General features: G+C 49.3%; 1 protein-coding gene across 2 annotated transcripts in view; it reads left to right on the top strand.

Moving 5' to 3' along the window:
* Positions 1-4,068, top strand: part of PLXNA2 (plexin A2) — a 158,156-nt gene extending 154,088 nt beyond the window's left edge. For both annotated transcript variants that reach the window (XM_027895148.1, XM_027895149.1), the window contains exons 29-32: positions 257-426; positions 2,099-2,311; positions 2,650-2,800; positions 3,601-4,068. In XM_027895148.1, coding sequence (XP_027750949.1) covers positions 257-426; positions 2,099-2,311; positions 2,650-2,800; positions 3,601-3,696 — 630 coding nt within the window. In that variant the 3' untranslated portion in view covers positions 3,697-4,068. The remainder of the gene's footprint in view (positions 1-256; positions 427-2,098; positions 2,312-2,649; positions 2,801-3,600) is intronic.
* The last annotated feature ends 21,961 nt before the right edge of the window (positions 4,069-26,029 follow it).

The raw sequence follows: 26,029 nt of genomic DNA, 5'->3' as shown, positions 1-26,029 counted from the left end.
AACACAGATGTGCTTTGGGAAGCCAAAACAAAATGGTTTCAGGTTTGAAATAAAGAGTAAATTCTGCCCTGAGAAGCTGCAGGCCAAAGCTTTCCCCGGGGATCCTCCGGCAGCGCAGTCAGCGCTCGGAAAGACTCCGACCTCGCTCATTCCCGTGGGCCCCGTGGCGGCACTTTGAGGGTCTGCTAACATCTGGCTGCTTGACCAAGCGTGTGCCCGTCCCTCCCCTCACGCCCTGGGTTGCTGCTCCCTGCAGGGAACGCTGCAGAAGTTCGTGGACGACCTGTTCGAGACGCTGTTCAGCACGGTGCACCGCGGCAGCGCGCTCCCGCTCGCCATCAAGTACATGTTCGACTTCCTGGACGAGCAGGCGGACAAGCACGGCATCCACGACACGGATGTGAGGCACACGTGGAAGAGCAATTGGTAAGAGGGGAGGGGGGGCGGGTGGAGGGCGAGGCAGGTCCCAGTGTTGGGCTGGAACAGAGCACTGATGCTGCCCCGGTGCCCCCTGAGGATGTGGCGGTGGGGTTTGACCCCGGGTTGGGCTGCCAGTTTGGTGTTCGTGGAACCACAGAATCATAGAATATCCTGATTTGGGAGGGAAGGGTATTAAAGCACAAGCCTGGCTATCTCTGAGTCCCCTGATCATGTGGAAGCTGGAACTGGCCTCTGATTCCCACACTTTGGAAAGAGCCAGTCTGTGGGTGGGAGGCAGGGCTCCATGCCCACACCACCCTGCTGTGGCACAAATGCCAGGAGTGGCTGGGAGGGGAGAGCTCAACCAGTGGCTGCACCTTTCCCATCACTCCAGGCAGCAGCTGGAGCATTTGGGCATGAGGAGGAGGTGGCACAGGGGATAGGAGCAAGCCCCACGTGCCATCAACATGGACTGCAGCCAGGTTCAGCCTTCCTTCCCCAAACAATAAGAGCTCTCACATCTCTGCCTCTGCTGTTATTTTAGGATTAAAGGCTCCGTGGGTTGTAAATTTACCTCTGCAAGGAAGGAAAAAAAGCACAACAAATGGTTGCTTCCTAAAGACTTTGTATTTCCCCCCCGAGTCCCTCATGGCTTAAAAGGCCTCTAATCATCGTGGCTGCAAAAGCCAGGTTCCCTACCAAGGCTGTGGGAAGCTCAAAACAATGCATTGAAAGCCTTAGAGGAAGGGGTTATTGGGATGAAAACTGTGGAATCAACAAGAAATTACGAGAGCTCTTAAAGCAATAAAGAAAGGAAACAATGACCATCAGAGTTTGGTCTGCCAGAGGCCTCACACCCCATGAGCCCTGGCCCTTCCTTCTCCCGGGGGCACGGTGGGCTCAGCTGAGCTACAGCATTCCCAGGAGGGGAATTTTGGTGGGGAGATGGGAGCAGGCTTGTGCCACTGGAGCAGGTCAAAGCAAATGGAGGGTTGTAAGAGGGAGCTGGGCATGCTGGGGATGTGGCTGAGCTTCTCGCCTGCAGTGCAGCAAGAGTTAAGGCTGCAGCCTTCAGCAAGCAGGGGAGACAGAGGGAGCTGAGACTTGAAAGGTAATAGAAAGCAGCAGCTGGTTTTTTTTGATCCTGCTATAGAGCCGAAGAAAAAAAGGAATAATAATTCCCCTTTGATTGCAAAGGCCTCGGGATTTGGGGACAAAGCCTCTGATGCTGCTGCACCTCCCGCGGATGATGGGCCGTGGCGTGGCCGGGCAGCGGCTGATTAGCACGGGAGGCGGTGGCACGGCTGCCCTGGGCTCACCTCGTGCTCTAACGAGCTCAGCTTAATGGGCTTCTCACAGAGATGCTCCCCCAGAACCCCCAGACACTGCCCAGCTCTGCCCTGGCACAGCCAGCCTGCCCTCCTGCCCTTCACCTCCTCCCCTGGGTGGGATCAGAGCCCGGAGCAGCTCCCAGGGTAGCAGTGCCCAGCACAGGCATGGCAGGATCCATCACCAGCAATCTGGGCAGCACTGGGCTAACTGGTGCTTGATTTTCCTGGCCCAGCTCCTCTTCAAATTCTTCTGTTCTTATTCTCTTGCCTGGGAACACGATCCACAGCATGTGCCCTCTCCCAGCTTTTGTCTTCACATCTAATCTTGTTTCTCGCTTGCCTTCCAGCCTCCCCCTGCGATTCTGGGTGAACGTGATCAAAAACCCCCAGTTCGTGTTCGACATCCACAAGGGCAGCATCACGGATGCCTGCCTCTCCGTCGTGGCCCAGACCTTCATGGATTCCTGCTCCACCTCGGAGCACCGCCTGGGCAAGGACTCGCCCTCCAACAAGCTGCTGTACGCCAAGGACATCCCCAGCTACAAGAGCTGGGTGGAGAGGTGGGCAGCAAGTGTGGGTGTGGGGTGCTCTGCTCCTGCCCAAGCTCCCGTGACCGATGATCACGGGATAGAATATTGGGAAGGGGATATGGAATAGTTGGAAGGGACTCACAAGGATCATCGATGATTGCAGCAAGCTGATGGCACAGCTCAGCTCCGCCGAGCATCGCCGCTCTTATTTTCAGCTTGTTGCAGACCACGATCCTGTTTTCTAGACTCAAACACGAAGCAAAACGATGTTCTTTTCCCCACTCAGCTGAGCTTAAATCCCAGGGGGAAGAGGAGCATTTTGAGCTGCCGTGTCTCACATGCCCTCTCTTGGCCTCTCCTTCCCGCAGGTATTACGCCGACATCGCCAAGCTCCCTGCCATCAGCGACCAGGACATGAACGCCTACCTCGCCGAGCAGTCGCGCCTGCACGCCGTGGAGTTCAACATGCTGAGTGCCCTCAACGAGATCTACTCCTACGTCAGCAAGTACAGTGAAGAGGTGAGTGTCCCCTGGGCAACAATGTCCCCTTGGGGTGATGGTGTTCCCTGGGCTTTGGTGTTCCCTGGGGTGATGGTGTCCCCTGGGGTGATGCTGTCCCACAGCACAATCCTAGGAGGACTGAGAGCTAAAATGTTGTGGGAGCACCTGGATTCCTCAGCCTTGGCATGCACCCTGGTGCAGCCCGCTCCTTAACACAATGGAAAATCATCATGACCCACTGGAGCTCCCCAGAAACATCCCTGTCTTTTGGGAGGAACCCGGTCCAAATCCCATGTTGCAGTGACGCAGACTCCTGTTTGCAAAGGCGCCCTGGCAGCGTGAGCTCCTTTAATGAATGCATCACTTGAAACCAAGTCCTCGCCATCTGTTCCACCCCTTCATTTCACTGCAAGAAGAACCTATTTTGCAATTACGTCCGTTAAAAGGAAGGGTTTTGTCGTTTAATTGCATGTGTGCGTTCGCGATACAACGCCACGGCTATTTTCCGATTACGGTTTTAAACAAAATCTCATCAGTTTCGTGCTAAATGAGACAAGAAACGTGGAGTCCGAGGTACAGGGAGGGTGAGAATGATTTTGTTGTGCGGGGATCGGGCGGTCCAACAAAACCAACGAGCGCAGCGGCGACGGCGACGCTCTCGGCGCGTTGCTTTTGCCGTTTATTTGAGTTTCGCACCTCCCCGTTTCAAGTTGCTCACATCTCGCTGCCCACCCACCTCCTCCACCCCCTCTCACACACTGACTTCTTTCTCTGTTTCTTTTTTTCCAAACCCCTCCATTTTATTTTCTCTCCCCCAGCTCATCGGGGCTTTGGAGCAGGATGAACAGGCACGTAGGCAGCGGCTGGCTTACAAAGTAGAGCAACTTATTGGGGCCATGTCTATTGAGAGCTGAAGAAAGGTTGTGGTGCTCAAGGATGGCAAAGGGCAGAGGATCACATGGACTCTCGGGAATTTAGAGGGAGAACAAGCAAGGAAGGCACTGGACACAAATACTACGGCTCTTCTGGAGCGAGCAGAGACTGGCCCAAGGACTGACTGTGTTCAAAAATCATGTAGGATCCAGTTTGAAAGGCAGGAAGAGAAGGTGATGAAACATCTCAATCAAAGTCCAATCAAGGTGGATCATTTTTTTCGAGCGTACATGGAAAGAAGGAACCTGGAAAGTCTGGATTGTCTCCATGACTGCTGCTTTGCATGAAAATTGTTTGATGTATATTAGAAAATAAAACTTTATTTAAAGGATTTTTTTTTTTTTTAAGAAAAGGAAGAAAAAGTACAAAAAAAAAAAAAAAAAAAAAAAAAAAAAAAAAAAAAAAAAAAAAAAAAAAAAAAAAAAAAAAAAAAGAAATAGAGCAAAAACCACAGAGGCCATAGAGATAATCCTGGCAACAAGGATCAGCTCTGAATCATGTCCTCGAGAGCCTCCTGAGGACACAGCTCAGCCATTCTGCAAACGGACTCTCACGCCAGTTGGAACGTCTGGAAAACCGAAATCGTCTTCTTTTTGGGATCTTATAAAACAATATGAGCACAACTTTGCACCACACCTTTTTACACAAAGTGAAATAGCAGTTTAGCCCAAAAACAGTTCAGTGGCTGAGTAACTTATAGGCACTAGAAGGAACTTTACCTGAATTGCAAACCCGTCAGATCATGCGACCTTGTCCTGAAATCCAGCTTTATCGATGTATTTATATAGTGTCAATATATATATATATTTTTTAAATCCCATTTGCTGTCGAACGAGGAAAGATCGGAATTTAAATGTTTTTTTCCCATTTCCACCCCCGTTCCGCCTCGCAGTGGCTGTGGTGATCCAGCAGTGATGGGCTCAGTGCCTGGCATGGCTGTGTTGATCCAGCAGTGATCTGGCAGTGCCCAGCATGGCTGGGATGATCCAGCAGTGATCTGGCAGTGCCCAGCATGGCCACAGTGATCCAGCAGTGACCCATCCAGTGGTACCACATGAGCCCAGCCTGCCCTCGCCCCTCCAGGCAGAGCTGGGATGACGCCTCCAGGGTTGATTTTGGGGGTTTCTTGCAGTGAAGCCCAACAAAGCCCCGATGTTTACAGTGGGTGATACTTGAAAAGCCTGGACATTGCAAGAGGAGACATTTGTTGCTTTTCTGTTTGACGTGGGTCGGCACAGGATCCCTTTGGGTTTCTCTGCCACGCTGCCCAGGGTCAGGACTTGCATTTCCACTGGAAAGGGGAAAGAAATCTCTGCTCTAGACAAGGGCAAACCTTAACCAGCACCCCCAGGCCAGCCAGCGCTGCTGTCGTGTCTCTGTCTCGGCGTCTCGTTGTTCTCTTCAGTCCCTTGCTGGCCCCCCCAGCACGTGTCCTTGTGGCCAGTGACAGGCAAATGTTTGTGAGTGTTATTACTTCCAAAGACACCAAAGCTTATGTGTGTCCCTTTGTAGAGTGCCAGGAGGGGAAGGAACGCTGTAAATATTTCTCTCTGTAGTAAATACTGATATGTGTGCAGGCTGCAGCTGGGAGGGCAGGGTGATGAGGTCTAATGGAAATGCAAGTATTGACTGCATGAGCTTGGCAGTGGCACCAAAACAGCTCCTGGCGTCTGCTCAGCCTGCCCGGGCAGGGCCACACCAGAGTGGGACCTTAGTTTGCAGCCAGCGTGTGTCGAAGGAAAATCCATTTTCATATCCATCCCCCTCCTCCACTGTTCCTGCCTAGGGGAACCCAGCAGGGTCACCACGGGCTCCCTGGGCACCAGAGAGCTGCTGGCTTTCGGTCTCTTGCAGTCCAGCAACAGGGGAGGGGAGAAAAGCGTGCAGAGAAATACTCAGGAAACCTGTTGGTTTAATTACCCTTCAGTAAAAGCCATGCCAAGTCCTCTTTTTTTTGGCAATCCACTTTTGTGAGTTTCTCTGGGCCCTGTTAATATCCTGGAAGAAAATACAGATGACAGTGATCAACCCTGTGCAATAAGTTCTTGACATTTACAGCGGCCTGAGCGCTGGATTTACTGAGACGCGGAGAGAGCGTCAGAAACAGAGACTGACAGGCAGAGCAGGGTTCGTACTGCCTGTTACTGGGGAATTCCCTTCCCAGGGACCCTGCTCCTGCACAGTGAACCTAATTTTAAAGGCAGAAAATGTGAAAGTGTCTGGGTTGTCCTATTAAAGTTGGGCATCGCAGAGCCCAGCGCTGGGCACGTCGTCGGAGCAGCCACCAGCCTGGCCTGCTCTTTGCTGTGGGTCTCACAGGACATTGCAGAGGGTCAAGCTTTGAAATCCTGGGGTTTTTTTGCTGGTTCTCTCACTGCTGCTCACAGTGATCCATCACACAGCTTAGCTGAGGGATTTCCAGATCTGTGTTCCAGCTGTGATTGTTGTTTTGGGTGTTCGTGCTCAGATCATTCACCAAATCCTCATGGTACTCTGAAACCCAAAGAGAGCACTCCAAATAGTTCCCAGCCAGATTCCAAACTCAGTCTGAAGAGTTATCTCTGCAGGATTCACAAAATATGAGTACTGCCCAAAGCAGAGGCCTGGCTTTGCATCAGCTGGGTCTGGTGACTGTGCCTGCACAACAGCCAAGCCAGCCTTCGTGGTCCTCTCCTCTACATCTCTTTGAGAGGCTTTTGCACAGCCATTTGAAGCTTGCTTTCCTCCTCCTGCTCTCTGCCCTCTGGCCAGGAGCACCTGATAAGCCAAGGTTTTGTCATTCCCTGCTCCCCTGCATTTTCTCAGCAGAGATGGAGGTCCCCAAACATCCCCTGGATTCTCTGGGAGAGCACTAAGGAGAGAAGGAGACAACTGAGTTGATCTTCCTTGCTGTGGGAAAATCTGAGCAGAGGAGAAAAGGGAAAGCAGCAGGAGCACTTGAAAACCACTAAGTTCTTGTACTTTTGCCTGGCTTCTGAGGGAAGCAGAAAAAACCATCCCCACTTCCATCACCTGGAAAAGCATGAGGAGGACGGCAGAGGGAACAGCACGGTGCTGGCTGGAAGGGTGGCCTACAAATAACCTGCCAAGTATCTGCTCGTGGTGGCTGACATTAATTATGGATCTTTACAGGCAATTATAAGGAATGAAGCAACATATCCCCTTGGGGCAAAGCACTTGTAATCTATTGCCCTGTTTGCATCCGTCATTTCCATTAGTCCTTTGGGAAGACGAAGCTTCAGATCTCAAAATAGCATTTTCTTTGCACTTGCAGCAAACCGGACTCGAGGTTTGGTCAGGAGGGGGCAGTTGCCTTAGATGAAACAATTTCACGTCCCTCTCATTGCCCCCTTCCTCCTGCAAGGTCGGTTGGCGTTCAGAGTCTCCAGTTCACTTCGTTTCAGGTATTCCGACATCAAAGTGGGAGACGTCATTTTTCCGGAATCTCTCCGCCTGGTGTCACTGCTTAAATAATTCCATTTAATCTTCTGCTCATGAGCTATCAAAGCACCCACTCCAAGGGGGGAGCGAGGTGCTAATCAAACGCTTCTCCACCTTGAAAGCCTTTATTAAAAACCCCAGACACAGGAGTGTAACTTATAGGCAAGCTCGTCTCGGCGTGAGCCCCACTGCGGAGCGCTGCAGCCCACCAGAGCGCGGAGGATGTGGACGTCAAGTGGTCCACGCTTTGCCATAAAGGCTGAATTTATGTGTAAAGGGAGGCAGGAGAGATCAGCACGGCCAGAGCGCTGGGAACCCTGTGAGATCCAGCATGGACCAGCCTGCAGCTGCGTGAAGACCCACCACGGGGAGCAGCGCTGAGAAACAAAACTGCTGCCACGGCCTGGGGAGGATCCCAGCAGCTTTCCATGTGTTTATCCCTGAAGGAGGCTGGAGGTGGCCGTGCTGGACACGATGCCTTGCTGCAGGTCTCGGTGCTGTGACGCTCTGAGGGTGGCGAGTGCAGCCACCTGGCGCGGTGGCAACAGAGACCTTCATCACAGCAGTGCCTTCAACACACTGTCTTAAAATCCTGATGGCCCGTCCCCACGTAAGTTCTCTCTCCTCCCTTCAACTGGACTTCACCAAAAATGTCAGAACGTAGGAAGTGAGAGGGCTTAAAGCCCTGGGGCTGCGTTTCTGAACGATGCTGACTCCGAGCCCCTCGGTGCGAGTCGTTTGAGTCTGTGTGGAAAAAGGGTGGGAGCACTCCCCTCCTCCAGTGGGCACAAGGTCTTATTTCCAGAAGTCCCAAGCAGCCAGGGGGTATGAGGTAACATTAACCTGCCTGCTGCCCTCACCCAGGTTGGCAAAGGGCAGAGCAGCTCCCTGTGATGCTCCTGTGCCTCGAGCCCATTCCCTGGCAGCAGCCCAGCCACGTCCTCGCCTGTCACTGCCTCTTCTCCATCCAGTTTGCTGTGCTGTCAGAGCTCACCTGTCATGGGGACTCAGCTGGCCCAACTAAATGGAACTAAAATAGACTGACTTGAAAAAGCTGGGCCATCAGGGAGAGCTCACGTGTGACTGTACCCCGGAGAGAAGAAAAAATGTTCAGAGAAGGGTAAATAACTGGCATCAAAGATGCATTTAAATGCCACAGAGCTTCAGCCATTGTATTTCAGAGTCACATTAGTCACATTTGTACCATAAATCGCAAGCCAGTGGTGCAGGGAGCTGTGACATTGTACATAGTTGTGTGTGAGGTGGAGCTCGGAGCACAGTCCCATCTGTCCTTTGGTGAAAACATCACCACACCACCCCAGCCTTCACCCTGCAGAGGCTGCAGGCAGGGCACTGCTGACAGCTCTGAGGCCACCCAGCACCTGTGTGGGCAGGAGGGCTTGGTTTTTATTAATTAGACATTCAGTGGGGGAATAAGTGGAGTAAAAGATGCCCATGTGCACTGCGAAGGTGCCGCTCAGCATCTGCTGAGCTGAGCAACCCCCGACATGCGATGTCAGGGGAGGTTGGGCAGGTTAGTTTTGCAGGGGGAGGAGGATGGGAGCCCTCAAACTGATTTTGGCTGCCTGGAAGGCTGCTGTTCTCCATGGAAACCCCTGGCTTCAGGTGGTGCTGCAGTTCTGGGCACGGCACAGAGGCCGCAGTCCCAGCTGGGGGTGGTACCTGGTGCCTTCCTGGCTCCTGGAAGAAAACTGGGGGTGGTCTGTGGTGCGTGTCCTTCACCCTGGGGTGCTTTGGGTGCTGGGGCCATGCCAGGGTGGGAGATGGGGGGGTGAAGGAGCGGGGGCAGTGTGGGATGGCAGAGCCCAGCTGGTCCCTTGCTGGAACAGCCACTCCAGTCCCGCCTGGGTGTCCGTGCCCACGTTGCCGTGGTGGCACCGGGAGCAGCTCGACCGGAGGTGCCGTGGCCGTGCTGTGAGCACGGAGGTGTCTGTGTGCTTGTTCTTTCAGATCCCCCTTTGCCCCTGTGTGTGTTACCCATTCCCCCTCCTTTCTTTGTAAAAGTGGAATATAATCCTGAAAAAGAACAGACGTTCCTGTAGCGCCGAGAACGACCTGCAGGGTCCGTCCAACTGCACGGACAATATCCCAAACTCTCTGGGCCTCCTGAGGCTGCCAAATCAAACACAAGATCTCCTGTATGGCCTTTCCTTTGAGATTTTTTTTTTTTTTAATACCTCTCTTTTGAATAAGCTTGGAAGTTTATGCAACAGCTTCTCCGTCCGGTGTTTCCATCCCGTGGACTGGGCAGCACAAAAGGCGCACCTGCAGCAGGAGACCTTGGAAAGTAAAAGAGCTGATTTTGCCACAATTATTTCATGGCTTCAGAAGATGATGCAGTAAAATGTCCTTCTCTTATCGATGAGTGTTTTGGTGTTAATGGCACCTTGGGGGCTGTTACGGTGGGAAGCAGCAAGGGGAAGGGAACGTACCGGTACTAAGCTTCTGGAGTCCCCCAAAAAAACATCACAGAATGTAGAGGTAGCAGCCATGGAACAGATTCTGATTTCTTCTGCCCCCTTCCCCTCTTCAAAACCAACACAGTTTTAGGGGATTTGTGTATTGGCAGGAATAAGGAATTGGTTTGTATCCGTACCCATTCCACCGTATCGTTCTCTGGCTCCTCCCCTCCCCATTATACTTGACACACTGGAGTTCTGTATTATATTTTTTTTTTAAGATGATTGTCTGTTTTTTGTTGTTTTTACAAGTGTTGTGGAAAAAAAAATGTAAGAAAGTTTAAGTATTTAAAAATGTTCCAAGGAAAAAAAAAAAAAGGGGGTTTTGTTATTATTCTAATATATTATTGTGTACCTATTGTAAATATGAAACACTCCTATTTTGCAAGCCAAGGACTCACTTTGTACTGTTGTTATATATAAATAAAGTTTACTGGTTAAAAAAGCCCTCCTGAGTGGGTCCTTGTTTTGTAACATGTGGTGTGTAAAGTGAGGAATATTTGTTTACTGAATGCCACCAGCAAGAAATGGGTAAGTGGAAATCACAGAACGGTTTGGTTTGGACCTCCTGCCGTGAGCAGGGACACCTTCCACCAGCCCAGGTTGCTCCAAAACCCCATCCAGCCTGGTCTTGGACACTTCCAGGGATGGAGCATCTGGAAATAATCCCTGTCTAGTGAAACTGGGGTGCAGCTGGGCTGGATGGGAGTCCCCAATCCTTGCAGGTAGGAGTGGGCACATCAACAGTCTTAGGGACCGCAGGAAACGCTGGATACTTCCCCTCTAGTTAGAGCAGGAGCAGACAAACCCTGTTTATAAACAAAAGACCTGGACGAGTTCTTCATGTTTTCCTCTCTTTGAAATTATCAGTCCTTAAGGTGAAAGGCATTTGCTTCCAGTTCATAAATCCAAGCCAACATTTTAGCAAACGCTGAGAGGCATCTGCTGAGTAGCAGGAATCCGCAAGTGACTTCTCCAGCAGCTGTCTGTCAACTTTAATGACCAATATGGTTGCAATTACAGCAATGAACTTTCTCTAACAGCCCAAAATTACTCTGGATGATGATAAGTGACAGAAAAATGGAGACCCTTAAGGAAGCATTAAAGGAGAAACATGTGGATATGGAACAAGAAGTCTTAGTGCTTTTTCTGATGGAACTTGGGGGTTGGTTTTTTATTTTTTTCCTTTCTAAATTAGGTACTAAAATGGATAAATCTAACCCAGAAGGGGAAGGCCTGGCACACTGTGGATCACAGCAGGGAGTTCAGTGCAGCCCCAAGATGTTGTTTTCAGAGTCATTTGACACTGAATCCTCTTGTTTTAGTGTGGAGCTTATGGGTTGATGGGAAGCCGCTCCCGTTTGAAGCTGATGCAAATATATCATGGCAGTGCAGCAGTTTGCTCCTCAGGCAGGTCATTTTGTCTTATTTCCCTCAAATTGAGAGCAAAGCTTGACATGAACCTTTTAGGGGGCCAGTTTGGCCACATCCTGCCGCCTCCCACTTGAAACCTGTGGATTTTAACCTCTGCAGATCAATCCCATGGGCTGGAAGTCCTGTAACCATTCCAGTGCTGGAGCTGCCTGTGGCCACCAAAATATTAAGCTAATTTTCACATGATTTGTGAGTTAGGCAATAAAGAGGAGGCAATTGTTTTTCACCTGTGCCTTGGGTTAGTATAAATTTATACCAAGAATAAACCAGGAACTGGTCTGAGGTTCCCAGGGCTTTCCTAAGGGCTGGAGAAGATGAGTGTGGTGTTTTACAGGAGATCCCCAGAGATGTTGATCCCTGTGCTGGTTTACTCACAGCCAGTGTGCTGTAGGATAGACACTGGAGGCAGGACAGCTGCTGCCAGGAGACATCTCCCCTCCCTGTGCCCCCTTTGAGAGGTTATTGACTCCTTCAGCTCAGCAAAGGCAAGAGAAATCTCAACGTGAATCGACAGCATCGACCGTGGGGTCATTTGTATTCATCTGCACCTTGTTAATAGATGTAATAAGGATACTCAATTAAAAATTACATTTTATCTGGCATGCACTTTGCAGGGCTTTATCAGTACTGACAAGGTCAAGTGATGCTTAATAAAGGTTGGATAAAATGCAGATGGCTTAGATCCCTCTCTCATTTCCCATGTCCTGTGGAGGGGAGTGAAGAGCCACAAACACAGCAAGGAAAATATCAGGAGAACAGCAGGTTTGGATCTTCCATGGGCGAGTTTGTGGGTTCCAGGAAACATCCCTGGTGTTCTATCTCTGCCCTATGGGCTACCTTGGGCAGATTTTCCCTCCCAAACAACAGGAAAATAGTCTTGATTTTCCCCTCCTCCTCCTCCTATTTTGCACTCTCAGCATCCCCTTGACCAGCTTTTATTTCACCTTCTGGATTGGGAATTATTTCACTGTCTGGGATTGCCCTGTTGCTTAATCACTGTCACTCTGGAAATTGTGGAGATTTTGGACATTTCCTGGTGCTGGCTTTTCCAGCCTGGTTATCAGGGTGAGCTAATGGAGGTGACACTTTCAATTATCCGATACAATCGTGGCATTAATTTTGACCTGTTTAAATTTCAGCATCTTTTCCCTTCTGTTATTGCTTAGCTAGAGGGTGACAAATAATTGTATGAAATCAGACAGTGATCTTAAACTGGCAATAATGGCCACAAAAAAATCTCATGCTCTTTATTTATGCAGGGTCTTGTTATATTTAAGTGGCTAACTCATTTGTAATGGAAATTTAACTTCATGTTGATGGACACTTCGTTGTTTAAAATGGAGCACATCACTAATAATCACATTAAGTCCTCTCCTCTTGAATCCAGACTCGTTCCATGGGACACTCTGGACCTGCTGGGGTTATAAGATTTAAAATGTAATTAAATTTTAATAGTAATAATAATAAAATATAAAACAAATTACCCCAGGTGCCAGGTCAACCTGGAACCTGCAAAGTATTGATGCTGCTACAATCTGATGCCAACTTGATGAAAACTCATTAATTAATTTAGAGAGATCATCCCAAAGAGAAATCTTGTCTCTGCTCCAGGATATAGATAGGTTTGTGCAGGCAAGTGTATATAAAAGAATGTGAAAGTATTCTAATACAATATAAAATAGATGTACAGCATAATACAACATGAATGTGTCTGTATCTATTTGTATCAAGAGTACACCCTGAGGTTCATGTTAGACTTAAAATTGATACCAAAACAAAGGATTTGGTTTTCCTTCCAAATAATACTTATGAAAATGGGAACCATTCAGGCTTTATTGTCACTTCATAATTAACTCCATCGAAGGAATCTAATTACAAATGTTCAATGCTGCCCCAGGGCAACGTGTCTAAGAAAAGGGAAGGAGGATGGTCAGGCTTAAACAACTCAGGTAAAAATGAACTCCGTGGTAATATTTGATAATTAAGAATGTCTCTATCAGCTTGTCTGGGTATTAATGAATTGGGCTGTTCTTTTCACATTTGATTACTGCAGTTTTATGACTGCCTTCTCGCCTTTATTGCTCCTGGGAATAGGCTTGGCTGTGGGCTGAGCACCAGGAATAATGTTACAGAGTCAGAGAATGGTTTGGGTTGGAAGAGACCGTAAAGATCATCTCATTCCACACCCCTGCCATGGGCAGGGACACTTTCCACTAGCCCAGGTTGCTCCAAGCCCCGTCCAACCTGGCCTTGGACACTTGGGGCAGCCACAGCTTCTCTGCTGACCCTGTGCCAGGGCCTCACCACCATCAGAGGGAAGAATTTCTTCCTAATGTCTAATCTAAACCCACTCTCTGTCAGTTTAAATCCTTCCCCCCTTGTCCTGTCCTCAATTTACTCCTGCAGTGGAACGAATCATCCCCCCCTGTGGATCACTCCGAGCTTTGCCACAAAATCATCCTGCCTTCCACCTCTTTCCCCTCTAAATGGTATAACAGAGTTAATTCCCATCCCCAGTGCAGGTGCTGGGAGATTTAATTATTCTCTGGGACTCTCAGATGGAAGGCACTGCAGAAAGCACCGAGGATGAACACATTCCAAGTCCCTGCTTGGTGCCGGGGCTGGCGCTGGACAAGCAGACCCCTCGTGTCAAGCTGGTGGGAGGTGACCAGGAGCCACTGGGATGCAGGATGGGGCTGCCAGAGCTGGCTGTGGACACACAGACCCCTCATGCTAAGGTGGCAGTGGGTGGGTGGCCAGGTGAGTGCAGGTCTGCCAGAGCTGGATGTCTCCACGTGGCCAGAATTGTCATTCTGCTGCAGCCGCCGCTGCCTGCCCGGAGAGGAGAAAGCATTTTCTCTTTTGTTAGCACTCAATTAGGCTGAGCTTTGAGGAGAGGATAGAAATGCTTAAAAGTTCCTCTTCTTTTTTTTTTTTTTTTTTTTTTTCTGCCGTGTTCAGCTGTCACAAAGGGAAGTGGCAGGGGGGGGATCTCAGGGGGAGAGTCGGGGTTTTTCGAGCATTCTTTTGACGTTCATTTGATTTTTGCAGCGGGAACCTGCAGTGTCTCTGAGCTCCTCCACAAAGGCACCGCCTCGGGCTGTACAGGGGTTTATAGACTAGGTCACAGACCTCATGCATGTTTTATATGTGCTCAAATAGCATCTTAGCCTTTGACAAGCCCGGGTCAGAGGGCCAGCACCCTGCCTGGGAGGGAAGTTGGCTCAAGGCGAGTCACACAGAACAAAGGCACCAAACAATTAGATCAAGCACCAAAAGTGCTCAGATCCGCTTTGGGAGGGAATTCAAAGGATTGCTCTGTTCGTGGCCTGGCCTCTTTGCCTGTGCAGGTAGAAGCAGGAGGATGGCCTGGTGCTTCCAGGAGGATTGTCAGTGAGGATGGCTGCGAGGCTGGCAGCAAAATGATGGCCCTGGCCAGCAGCTCTTATCATGCTAATGAGGGGGACTCACCTCACATGCTACAGATATATAAAGGAGATCAGTGCTTCTAGAAGGTAAATCACCCCATCTGAGCTAAATCACTCTCTGGAGACGCTATAATTCCCTGTATTCCTGTAGGAGCAGGAGGCCGCTGCCTGGTCTTGGTGTGTACTGCCATGGTGAGGGTATAGGAAAGGTGTTCACTGTGGTCTCAGAACTGTACTAATTGCAGGTCCCAAACAAACCCCTCACTCACACACACACTAGGAGCTGGGAAGTGGGGAGCTCTGTGGGGAGCTCCCAAGGATGCACCCCTGGAACGAGGCAGAATTCCCTCCCTCCATCTGCGGAGGAGCAGAGAGGAGCTGCTGGTGGGAAGCCAATGCCCCAGTGCACAGGCTGGAGGATTAGCAGGCTGGTAATGGATATGGGCAGAGTAATAATCTGTGGAGTGATTAATATGGATATGATTTTTGGATTAATAAGGAAGCAGCAGAGCTGTCTGCTCAGGGAAGATGTTTGCACCCTCCAGTTTGAACGCAGTGACCGTTACCTTAATGCTGTGATTAAATCCACATTTAAGACACCTCATTAAATTAGAGTGTAAGAGCGAATTCTTATAACCCACAGCAGGAAATACATTCAGGCCTGGTGGGTGAAAAATGCAATAACATCCCTGCAACACCTCTGGGAATGTCTTACAGCTGCCAGCCCAGCCTGGCAGGTACCTCTGCACCCAGGCACTGCTTGCAGGTGTTTTGCTGCCACCACCTTCCCCTGCTGCCCTCTGGCATGGCCCCTGACTGTGTCACACTGGCCCAAGTCACCTCTCTGCGGCTGTGTTACCTTCACTGAGCTCAGTTCAGCTGCAGGACGAGTCTTGAGTAAGTGCATCCACTGTGAACCTCGGGCGTGGGGTTCTTGTGATGCTCTGAAGTGGATTGAACTTTCCCCGCTTCTGCCGAGCCCTGAAAACGAGGGGTTCTCACTTCAAAAGGAGGTTAAACATACAGGTGGATCCCTGACCTGTCTGCAAAGCACTGACCTAGGAGGTAAGGAGACTTTCAAGTGCCTTATTGCCTCACCTACAGCTCGAAGTGACAGATCTGGTCCCCCCCCCACCATCACCCAGTTGCCTTTCATCGCTCCCGGGATGAAAGTGAGCTTTGGCAGAGGGGATTTGAGAACCGAGGCACCGCAAATCCTCTCCTTCCAGCACTGCTCCAGCCCTGCCAGCAGCGGAGGGGACCCACGGCTCTGCCCAGAGCTGGGGCCACCCCTGCCCACGTGTGTGTGCACAGCCCCACGTGCCCTCTGCGTGTTTGTAAAACAATCTTTTTAATTTTCTGGTTGGTTTGGCAGATCACAGCTGCTCCGTGCTCAGAGCTCCCCAGCACATTTGCACAGGTTCCCATTTACATACAGGAGGGCTTTTCATTTCCTCCTCACCGCGTGTCTCAGGGATAAACCATCTGAAATGCTGCAGATGGCTGGGATGGGGGGAGCAGGGTGTGGGATACAGGGATAACACGCACTTCACCTAATAATGCCAGAGCTCGGGTTTGTTGTGGTTGCCCTGTGGTGGAGGATTTCGTGAGGGTTTGCTCCTCACTTATTTTTGCTTTAACTCACTGGTTTTGCATTTATCAAGCCCGAGCCGAGGTGCTTGAGTATTTAATTGATTCTCGCTGCTGAGTGGGGCTCATTAAACAGCAGCTTTGGGGTGCAAGTGGCCGCTCACAGAGGCAGTAAATGAGCAGGACAAGAGCTCCCGGACTGGAACTTCTCTCCTCCAGCATCTGCCACGGCAATTACAGCCCCAGAACCACGGGAGCGGCGGCCACGCGAGCACACAAAAGAGCCTTATTAAAACAAACGGCTCCCTCCGACGCCCCCCGTTCAGGGAGCGACGGGGGTTTCTCAGCGAGCAGCACCCTGCAGCTGGCTTAATTACTGATGTTTGGGGGGTGCTGCCCACGACAGAACCCCCTCACCGCACCCCAGAACCCCCCATACCCCCACGGGGATGGAACAGCTCTGCCTAAATCAGGAGCCAAACCTGGGGAGGGGTGAGGGGGAGCTTGGCATGGGGGGCTCCCCCCCCGGGGCTGGAGCAGTGGGTAGCATAATTAGTATCCTATAGTGATTAATATGGTACAATTTGTGCATACGCTGTAATTACAGGGATAATTTATGCGCGCGGTTGATGACAGCGGGGCTCTCCGGCTGCCGGTCCCCAACTCCCAGGGCACAGGGGGTGCCCCCGGCCGAGGGATCCATCCCTTCGCGGTGCCCCGTGAGTGCCCAGCACCACAGGATGAGCAGGAGGAAGGCGTGGGGGGTACCAGTGGCACTGTCAGCAGGACACGGGTCATGCGAGGAAAAGCTTGCAGGGGATGCGGGAGGTGCGAGGGTGCGGGATGGATGCTCCAGCTCCCGGCGCTCCGGCTGCCATCTAGTGGCTTCCAAGGTTTTTTATTTTCCCCTGGACGCGCAGCTCCTGGAGCAGCTCCCTCCCGCCAGGCACTGTGAGCTGGGGTAGGGATGAAGTGCTGGCCAGGCTCTGGAAAGATCAGAGGGACAGAAGGCAACAGCAGGTCGCCCGGATTTTGCCCTGGGTGGGGAGTGACATCGGACCTTGATTTGGGATTTATATCAGGTTGCTTTATTAAAGCACTTTTCTGATCTCATTTGGTTCAACTTTACGCTGTTTATGCCCTGAATGTGTTCCTGACCCCGGGCACTCAGACAGTGACGTCAGTCCTGTCTCTGCAGCTCGGAAGATGCCGGCGATGAACTCAAGGACAAGGGGTTTGGACTAATGATCTGTGATGTCCTGTCTTTGCAACCCGGCTGGGACCTCATGTCTTGATTTGTGGCAGGGGGAATGGTAAACAAAACAAAAGAATCCTGATGTGTGTGCAGAGGCAGTGGATCGTACGTGGACTGGCTTTCAAACTGTCTGAAAGCTTGTCCTGGTGGTGATGCCACACTGGGGCTGGGACATGGCTCGGTGTTTTTCTGCTCCTGGGCTTTAAGGGTCTTGTCTCTCTTGGAAAAGAAGGGCAGAACGAAGGGAGAACTTACAAACTCAGTGCCTGTGCTGTGGTTCTTACCCAAAAATGCTTTAGAGGGTTTGGATCAGCCCTTTGAGCCACCTCGATGCTCTGAACCACAGGAGCTGGAATATGAACCTGCAAGGGACAGCCCTGGCCTGAGTATCGGGCTGTTGAGCCCATTCCAGCAGGGATGGGAGCCCCTTGGAGCATGGGAATACAGCCATGACTCCACAAGGACCGACTGCTGCTGTGGCAGAAAGAAACTCCTGAAATGACCTGGGATAAAGTCTGAAACCCCTTGAATTCCCTGGAGGAAACATTCCATATTAAAGCACAAAAATCCTGCTTCGTGGTGGTTCTGGAAGGCACAGGCATCAGAATAAATGTGACCCTCTTCAAGACAGCTGATGATGCAAAGGTCAAAAGAAGTGACTGACGAGGAGAAAAGTACATGCTAATATTTCTCCAAGAGGAAAAAGAATTACATATAATGGGTGTAATATTCAGAGCGAGCGAGCACCTATGGTGACTGATGCCAGCATTTTAAAGGCACTTAAGCCTTAAATTTCCCCCTGATAAAAGTTATGTCACGTCAGTCTCAGGCTGACACGGTTTATGGGTGAGGTGTCACGCAAACAGACCCAAAGGGGAGCAGAAGTGCCAGTGAAAACAGCAGGAGTAGCGGGGTGGTCACAGCTCCCTGCTCTGAGCTTACAGCTCTCCCCAGTGGAAGCCTCACCTGCTCCTTGGTAGGTTCCTCCTGAAAGGGTGTGCTCAGCACACCTCTGGGCAGAAGGATTGTGCCTGTGCAGGTTATTTTGTTGTCCATTCTCCTCCAGGCAGGAAAAAAAAAAACCAGATTCCCCTCTGTGCTGCAGCCCAGCTGGTTTTGATCATTACCAACAGCATCACACCCTCAGCTCGGACAAGTCCAAGGGTGGGACTCTTGTAAATCCGGGGCTTGCCTTTTTGTCCAAGCTCAAAATGTTTGTGTCAAAGGCCTTTGTGTTGTGAAATGAGGGATAGGGGTTGTGAGAAATTCAGTGTTTTAGGGAAGGGCACAGGATGGAGAGCTGAGGATGCAGTGGTGTGATGGAGCACCAGGCACCCGCCCCGGCAGCTCCTCTCTGTGTCTGAGCAGGGAGAAGCTCCAACTCGGAGGTGGAGAATCAGAAACCCTCCTGATTTATTGATCTCTAAGCTGGGCACACACAGAAAAAAAATATCAGGGTAGTAATCAAAGTGATAAACTTTATGCTTCTCTATCACAAAGAAATAATTGTTCTGCCCGAGCATCATTATTCTGACATTTTTCTGCTCCCGTGTCACTTCCTGAAAATAAAGGTTCACTTCTCCCATTATAATGAGCTACAGTTTCAATAATTCACAGGGTTTTTTTTACTGGGCTTTATTTTTTAATCTTCATCACAAGGTTATAAAATTTTTGCCACTCTTCTAAGTGTTCTGAAGTGTCAGCAGAAGGAGAAGGCAGGAGCAGATTTGCTGCAGTTCATTTAGTGGGATTTTCCTGTGCTCTTTTGGAACAACAACTTCTTTTCTTCTTTCTTCTTCACCTTTACACTATTATTATTACTATGGTTGTTGTTATTCCCAGTGGCTGCTACCAGAGGAAGACTAAGACAGGGAGGACAGTATGGACCAGTCTTGGAGTGAAATTTGGGCCACAAAGATGCCATCCAGGTGGTTGTTTTAGAGACAGCACTTTCTATTCCTGATTACTTTGATACCTGGAGAAGTTTCTGAAGCAGTGACATCCTTGCACAATCATTCCAGGCTAAAGAAGTGCCATTTTATTCCCTCTCCCTCTGTTTTTTCTTACTGGGTTTGATGTATGATACTTTCATATATGCTCTGTACATACATATTTAATTTTCCATATAAAAAGTTCTGTCTGTCTTCAGGAAAAGGATATGGAACTTTTGTGACATTAATCTGGTAGCATCATGAATTATGGTGCTATTTCTGAAAGCTTTCTTCATCTATATGAAATGATTATTTGACAGAACAGCATTCAATATTGTTGGAATAATTATTATGCTCATTTAATACATCAGTTTAAGCTGTTATCATGGATTCTCTGAAATGCTGGATAATTACATAAATAATTATAAAACAGTCTATCAGTGCATTTTAGTGCAAAGTAGTGCTGCTGATCTTTTGTCCCCAGAACTAAAACTGCACTTGTGAAAAGAAGAGGGAATCCATGGCACTGAGCTGAATAGGTGGCTTTCCACATATTCCTGCTGCTCATCAGCTCCTCCTCATCTTCCTCATGTCCTGCTGGCACAGCACATCCCTTAAGTCAGGGAATCATCTGGTTATTTCCAGATTTTGTGTTAAAATCAGTTTGCTTAACCACAGCGGTGCCCTGGATCTTGCCCATGCCAAGAGTCAGAGATCCCATGGGATTCCATAACCCACAAAGCCACTCTTGGCCCTTCCCTCTCCTGGGCTGCATCCACTGCTGCTGCCTGGCAGGAATGCAGCAGCTGTATTGATCTTTATGCCTCTGGAGGTTTATTAACACGTTATTAATTAGCACATGAGGCCAAGGGGAGGTTTGTTAGCACTTTCACCTTGCCATTTCCAAACTCATCACCTCTGTTTGCACTGGGAAAGGGCTTTTTCCTTCCCTTTAAGCAAGAAAGCAGGAACAGGTGTGAATGTTGGTGTGAGCACTCAGCAAGCTGGAGGAGACAGGATTTAATTTGGGAGTGGTGGGGGAAGGCTGGACTCGTGACCACTGCCAGCCTAAGCAGAGGATGGGGAGGAGAGGGTCTGCTGGATGCTGGAGCTGCAGCCCTGGATGCCTCAGGTCAGCACTTCTGATTCGATAAGAATCTATCAACGATTTGAATGAGGCTCCTTCAGCATCGGGCTGGGGAGGATTCGCCTGGAGCTCTCGGTTTTGCCTGAATTTTTCCTCCCTTTGTTCAAACTCCTCTGTGACGAGGGGAGGCAGCAGCACCCCCTCAGCAGTGAGACCCCACCAGCCCTGACCCCCTCCCCGTTTTGGGAGGGAGCATCTGGTGCTGTCGGCTGAGCAGTCCATCACAGCCCAGCACTGCTGTCACCGGGAGACACCGCGGAACGAAAACAAAAGACGTGACAAATTTGTCCTTTTCTCTTCTATAATTAACCAAAATATCTCGTTGTGTAGCAAAGCGTGGCTCCTAATTAACAGACAGGCGAGAGGCTATTTTTAAAATCCAGACCCCCAGTAATTATATTTGCAGCAGAGAATGATATTTCAGTCAAACGCGACAGACAGTGAGCCAAGCTCCCATGTGAGGCAATTAATATTTCACACCTGCCAAGCAAATCAGCGGCAGGGAGAGGAGGGGATGGCATTGAGAAGGGGATGCTGCACTTGGGGGGGGGCCTGCCTGCAACACAGGAGGCCAAAAATCCTTCACTTGGCTGTGCAGTGGCCGGTGAAGTATCACTTGCTACTGTTGAGGCTGATGAAGAGACTCGGCCATCAAAGAACAGGGAGAGGGTCTATGGAAGGCTGGAAATGGGAGGGAAATAACGAGGACCACTAAAAATCACCCCTGCCCTGTGCAGTATAAAGCTATTTTCCTTTTGCTGGTCCCAGTAAGGTCCTGGGTGGTGGGTTTGGGCCCACCAGCTGTGCCACCATCCCTCTCCTCTGGGCCCTGCCAGTGTCCCCGTGCGCTCGGAGTGGATGTGACTGCACCCTCTCCTGTGAGTTGTACACATTAGCGTGTTCATTTTCCCCGTTATGGAGACAAAAGCGTTGTATTTTCCTTCCCACTGTTTTTGCTGCTCAGGATTAATCTGCCCATTAATGGATAATCTGTCAGCGTTCAGATGCACCGGAGCTGGGAGGAGATTTACGGGCTCGTGATACCATCTGCTTTATTAGGAGGGTTTGGGAAACCTGACGTTCAATTTGTTCTGCAGGATTTGACGGTGGATTATTCTCTGGATTCCAAAATAATTAAGAAAATCAAAACCCAGAAAGAATGATGACAAAGAGGAGGCAGAGGGAGGGGAGGCAGCTCTCGACCTGTCCTCTGGGTAGGACAGGCTGACAAACCCCAGTGGAAGAGCCCTGGCTGTGGAGGTTTTTTTGTTCTTTGTTCCTTGTGCTTGGTGGTGAAATGCCACCAGCAGTGGCTGGGAGACTCCAGGAGCAAGGCTGATCCTGGAGAACAGCAGAGCCACAATTATCTCTTACAGCTTGGTGGTAATTATAAAGCTTTTGTGCCTAATGAAGAAGCTGGTTGTGGGGAGGTGGTTGCTTGGCCCACAGTTTGCTCTGAAACACGCTGGGGAAGGTACCCTGGGCACTGCAGCTCTGGAAATTTCCCTCCCAAATTATGGAGGGATCTTGCTCAGGCAGGAGGCTCTATTGACCTCCTGCCACCACCCTAATGAGAAAAGATGACGGTAAAAGTCCGGGGGGAGAAAAAGCAAACAAATCTTCTTCCTCCCGTAAAAACAAACCAACAAACCTGTAACCATTAATCTGAAACCGTCCAGGAGAGGTCCCAGAACAGGGTTTGCATTTCCAAAGCGCTCTCTGAGGCATTTCTGGTAAGTAATGGAGCCTCAGCCTCCCTGTATTGATCGTGTGCCCTGTGTCACCCCAATGCTTTAACTAAATAACGCGGCGTCATTTCCCATCACCGACGCTCTCCCTGCCACTACAAATGGTGCTGGGGGGGGAAGGGGGATGCTGGGTCCCACAGGATCAGAGGAAAGGTTCTCTTTTAGGTGGAAAAACCAGTCAGTTTGTAGTATTCCTCATCCTAAAGTCACAGTGTGAATTCCCTCCATCCTTTGGCAGCAGCCAGAGACGTGCTGAGCAGCACCAAAAACCAGGTTTTCTGTGTGGGATCTCATGGGATAACACAGTTCCTGTTAGAGCAGGGGCTGTGCACTGCTGGTCACCCCCTCATGAAGTTGCTGCTTGCTCTTGTGCACCCAAAGATGTGCCTGTGCTGTCCTGCTCCCCTCAATCCCCATCACAGCATCTCCCCCAGCTCCACAGCATCCCCAAGGAGCTCTGCAGTGCTCCTTGGTCTTTATAATTGCTGGAGATCCTTCCAGAAAAGGTCCTCTAAAAGCACAAAACAGGAATATTTCCGTCTTGGAGAGTTCTGCTCTTCACAAAACAGCTGACAAATGCTGCTCTGCACCATATCAGGACCTCCAACAGCAGTAATTCCAGTGTGAGGGAAAATGCATTGGATGGAGTTAAGATTTTTTCTTTTTTTTTCTTCTAGATCATCATAGTGCTGAGAAGACAGGTTTGGGATGGTGCCCACAATTTGGATGCCTTTTCATAGAATCATAGAGTCAGAGAATGGCCTGGGTGGAAAGAGACATTAAAGCTCAGCCAGTGCCACCCCCTGCCATGGGCAGGGACACCTTCCACTAGCCCAGGTTGCTCCAAGCCACATCCAACCTGGCCTGGGACACTTCCAGGGATGGGGCAGCCACAGCTTCTCTGGGCAACCTGTGCCAGGTCCTCACTCCCCTCAGAGCCAGGAATTTCTTCCCAATATCCCATCTAACCCTGCCCTCTTTCAGAGCTCCTGCAGTTGGCCCCTATCAATAGCACTATACGAGATACACTATAATTTGTGTGGTAAAACAGCACTGTAATTTCAAATGCTGATGCTGTTGGCTGTTTCTATTTAATGTGACTGTCCTGTAACTCCCACTTCCTCTGAGCCAGGTTCCTCAGATGCCCCTCACTCCCCTTCCCAGGAGGTTTAACTGGATAGCATCTGCTTGCATATGCGCTTTGATTTTCAGTGATACTGGAAGCTTTTTGTTCTATTATTCACTGTCGGTCTGTGTTGTCTGAGCTTATTATGTGCCATCAGAAGGTACCTGGGAGTCTGCAGCCTTCCCAGCCACTCCTATTGTACAAACACATCAATAAATAAGCGGTGTCTGAATTTAGCTCTGTGCTTATAACTGTTAGCAGAGCCCTGTCATTTTTTTTTTTTTCCAGGTCATCTTGCACTGCAGTTAAAATAGTTTTTGCTGTTGCTTCCTTCTCTTCAGGAGACAGCCAAAGAAGTGTCTCTTAGATTTCTGGGTCTTTTTTTTTTTTTATTTATCACTTTGAGACCAAGGACACAACTTTGAAATCAGAACAAGAGGAGGTTTTGAAGGCAGGCCCCGGCGGTTTCCAGTGCAGTGGGTCAGCAGCAGCAGGAGCTGGTAATGACCGAGGATGTTCCTGTCTCTGTGTTTGAACAAATCCTCCTTTGAAAAATGGAAAGCCTTGTACCTCTGGGACCTCATTTCCCAGGTAGAAAACAGCAGCACTTTATTATCAGCAATTGCCAGGGTGGAGACGAGAGCCCTTTGCAGCCCCGTTCCCCTGGTGCTGCTAAAGCTGCCTTTTCATCGCTGCCACTGATGAGTTTTACATCTCATCTGATGCTTCAGTAACACCTGGCACCAACCTGATATTTACTCAGACTAAAAGCCGTCCCTTTATTTCCTAATTACAGTTTTGGTTTCTCTCGGAGAGACACCACCAAAGTTGGTTTTTTTTTTTTAGGCTGTACTTACTTTGCATAAATTACAGCTGGAAAGGAGAGGGGGGGATCTCCCTGGAAACAAAGGCAATGTAGACTGGGGGGTTTTTTTCCCTAATTCCCTGGGCAGAGGAGAGGCTCTGCAGGAGCCAGCCAGGCTTCTGGCAATCATCCTGCACAGCACACTGCGTGCAAACTTGGAACCAACAAGGCAACCTATTAGGTGGCTGTATTGAAAGCATATTTGTAAATGCAATAAATAAAACATATAAAAGCAGCCAGTAGGAGACATCTCCCCACCGAAAGGTTTGTCAAGCATCGGATCAGGCTGCCCAGGGCAGTGGTGGAGCCACCATCCCTGGGGGGATTTAAAAAACGCTTGGGGACATGGTTTAGTGATGAGATTGGCAGTGCTGGGGGAATGGTTGGAATCGATATCTTAAAGCTCTTCTCCGATCTAAACCACTCCACGATTCTATAATTACATGGCATCTAAAATGAATAGTATTGCAAATAGCGTTTTATTTTGAATTAAATTTTAAATTAAACAGCTCCTGGGTCTCGGATCCCGTTCTCTTGGTGTATCAACAAGATGGACTTGCTGCAGTTCTGGCAATGGATGGAAAGCCCAAGCAATGAATTCAGCTTGCATGTTCATATGACACCCATAAATGGGAGAAATGAATTGCAATTAGCAGGCTGCAGATCTGGATGGAGAAGCTAATCTTTGAACTAAATTACGAGACTTATGCTTTAATGATTTTTATTGGTGTTTTGCAGAGCTGCTGTTTATTACAGTTAAGCACTTTGGAGGGTGCAGCAATGAGAAGCAGTCAATGAAATCACCCGGGTTAATGAGACTCCGACACCGTCCCAAAGCAGTGATGGATGGGAACAGGTTTATGACCAGTCCATCTCTGTCCTCTCCTCTCCTCTCCTCTTTCTTATATTGCTGCAGCTCCTGGTCATTCTTGGTTTGCTCAAGCAAATGTGCACATTTCCAGGAAACCAAAAATAGTTGATCTTGAGGATATCTCAGCAGCTCAACACACCCACAGTAGCTGCCCACAGTCCCACTTTGTGTGTCTGATGGCACCCAGGGATACAGCTGCATCCTGCAGAGGTGCTAACTCATCTACTTGTTCTTCCCAAGGGATTCTCCCAGAATCCCAGAGTGGTTTGGGTTGGAAGGGACCTTAAAGCTCATCCACGGACAGTGACACCTTCCACCAGACCAGGTTGCTCCAAGCCCTGCCCAGCCTGGCCTTGAATTTCCAGGGATGGGGTAGCAATTAAAATGCTTTTCTCAGAAAGAAAGACCAAATATATAAATATATATATTTTTTTTTTAACTTGAGCAAAGTCTTGCCTCTTCATAATCCTTGCGACTGCATTTAACTGTGCTTTGCTATTTATTACCGTCTTGCACAGCTACTGCTTAGTCATTTATGCACAGCAGAGTCATTCCTCAGAGAGAAACAGATGAAAAAAAAACCCAGAATATCAGACTTGTGCTCTGTAGATCATATATTTTATTTCAAAAAGCTTTTGGAAATCTTAAAAAAAAAAAAGAAAAGAAAAAAAGAAAAGAAAAAAAGAAAAGATGCACGACTGTTGCGACTCTCACATACATTTAATAGAAGTGGTACATTAAAACAAATTGCTTGGTATGATCATTCTGCTAAAATCAATATCTTCAAATAGTAAAGCAAATATGAAGTGCACACACGACTCCATTCCAGCAAACCATCTGGTGGAGAGATTGCCGAAGAGTTTTATGCCTGAAACTTTTACTTCAAGACTGTTGGTTCAAATCTAATCAAGGCTATGCTCATTTACCACCTTCTGTCTGTTCAGCGTTTTTGGAGGATATTACCAGGTCTTTAATCCCGTTTTAAGGGGGCAAGCTAC

Source organism: Empidonax traillii, unplaced genomic scaffold (assembly GCF_003031625.1).
Source record: "Empidonax traillii isolate 1590-97213 ecotype Southwest subspecies unplaced genomic scaffold, ASM303162v1 scaffold451:size1465578, whole genome shotgun sequence".
Taxonomy (NCBI): domain Eukaryota; kingdom Metazoa; phylum Chordata; class Aves; order Passeriformes; family Tyrannidae; genus Empidonax; species Empidonax traillii.
The sequence above is the reverse complement of the archived record's forward strand: the minus strand, read 5'-3'. Positions and strand labels throughout refer to the sequence as shown.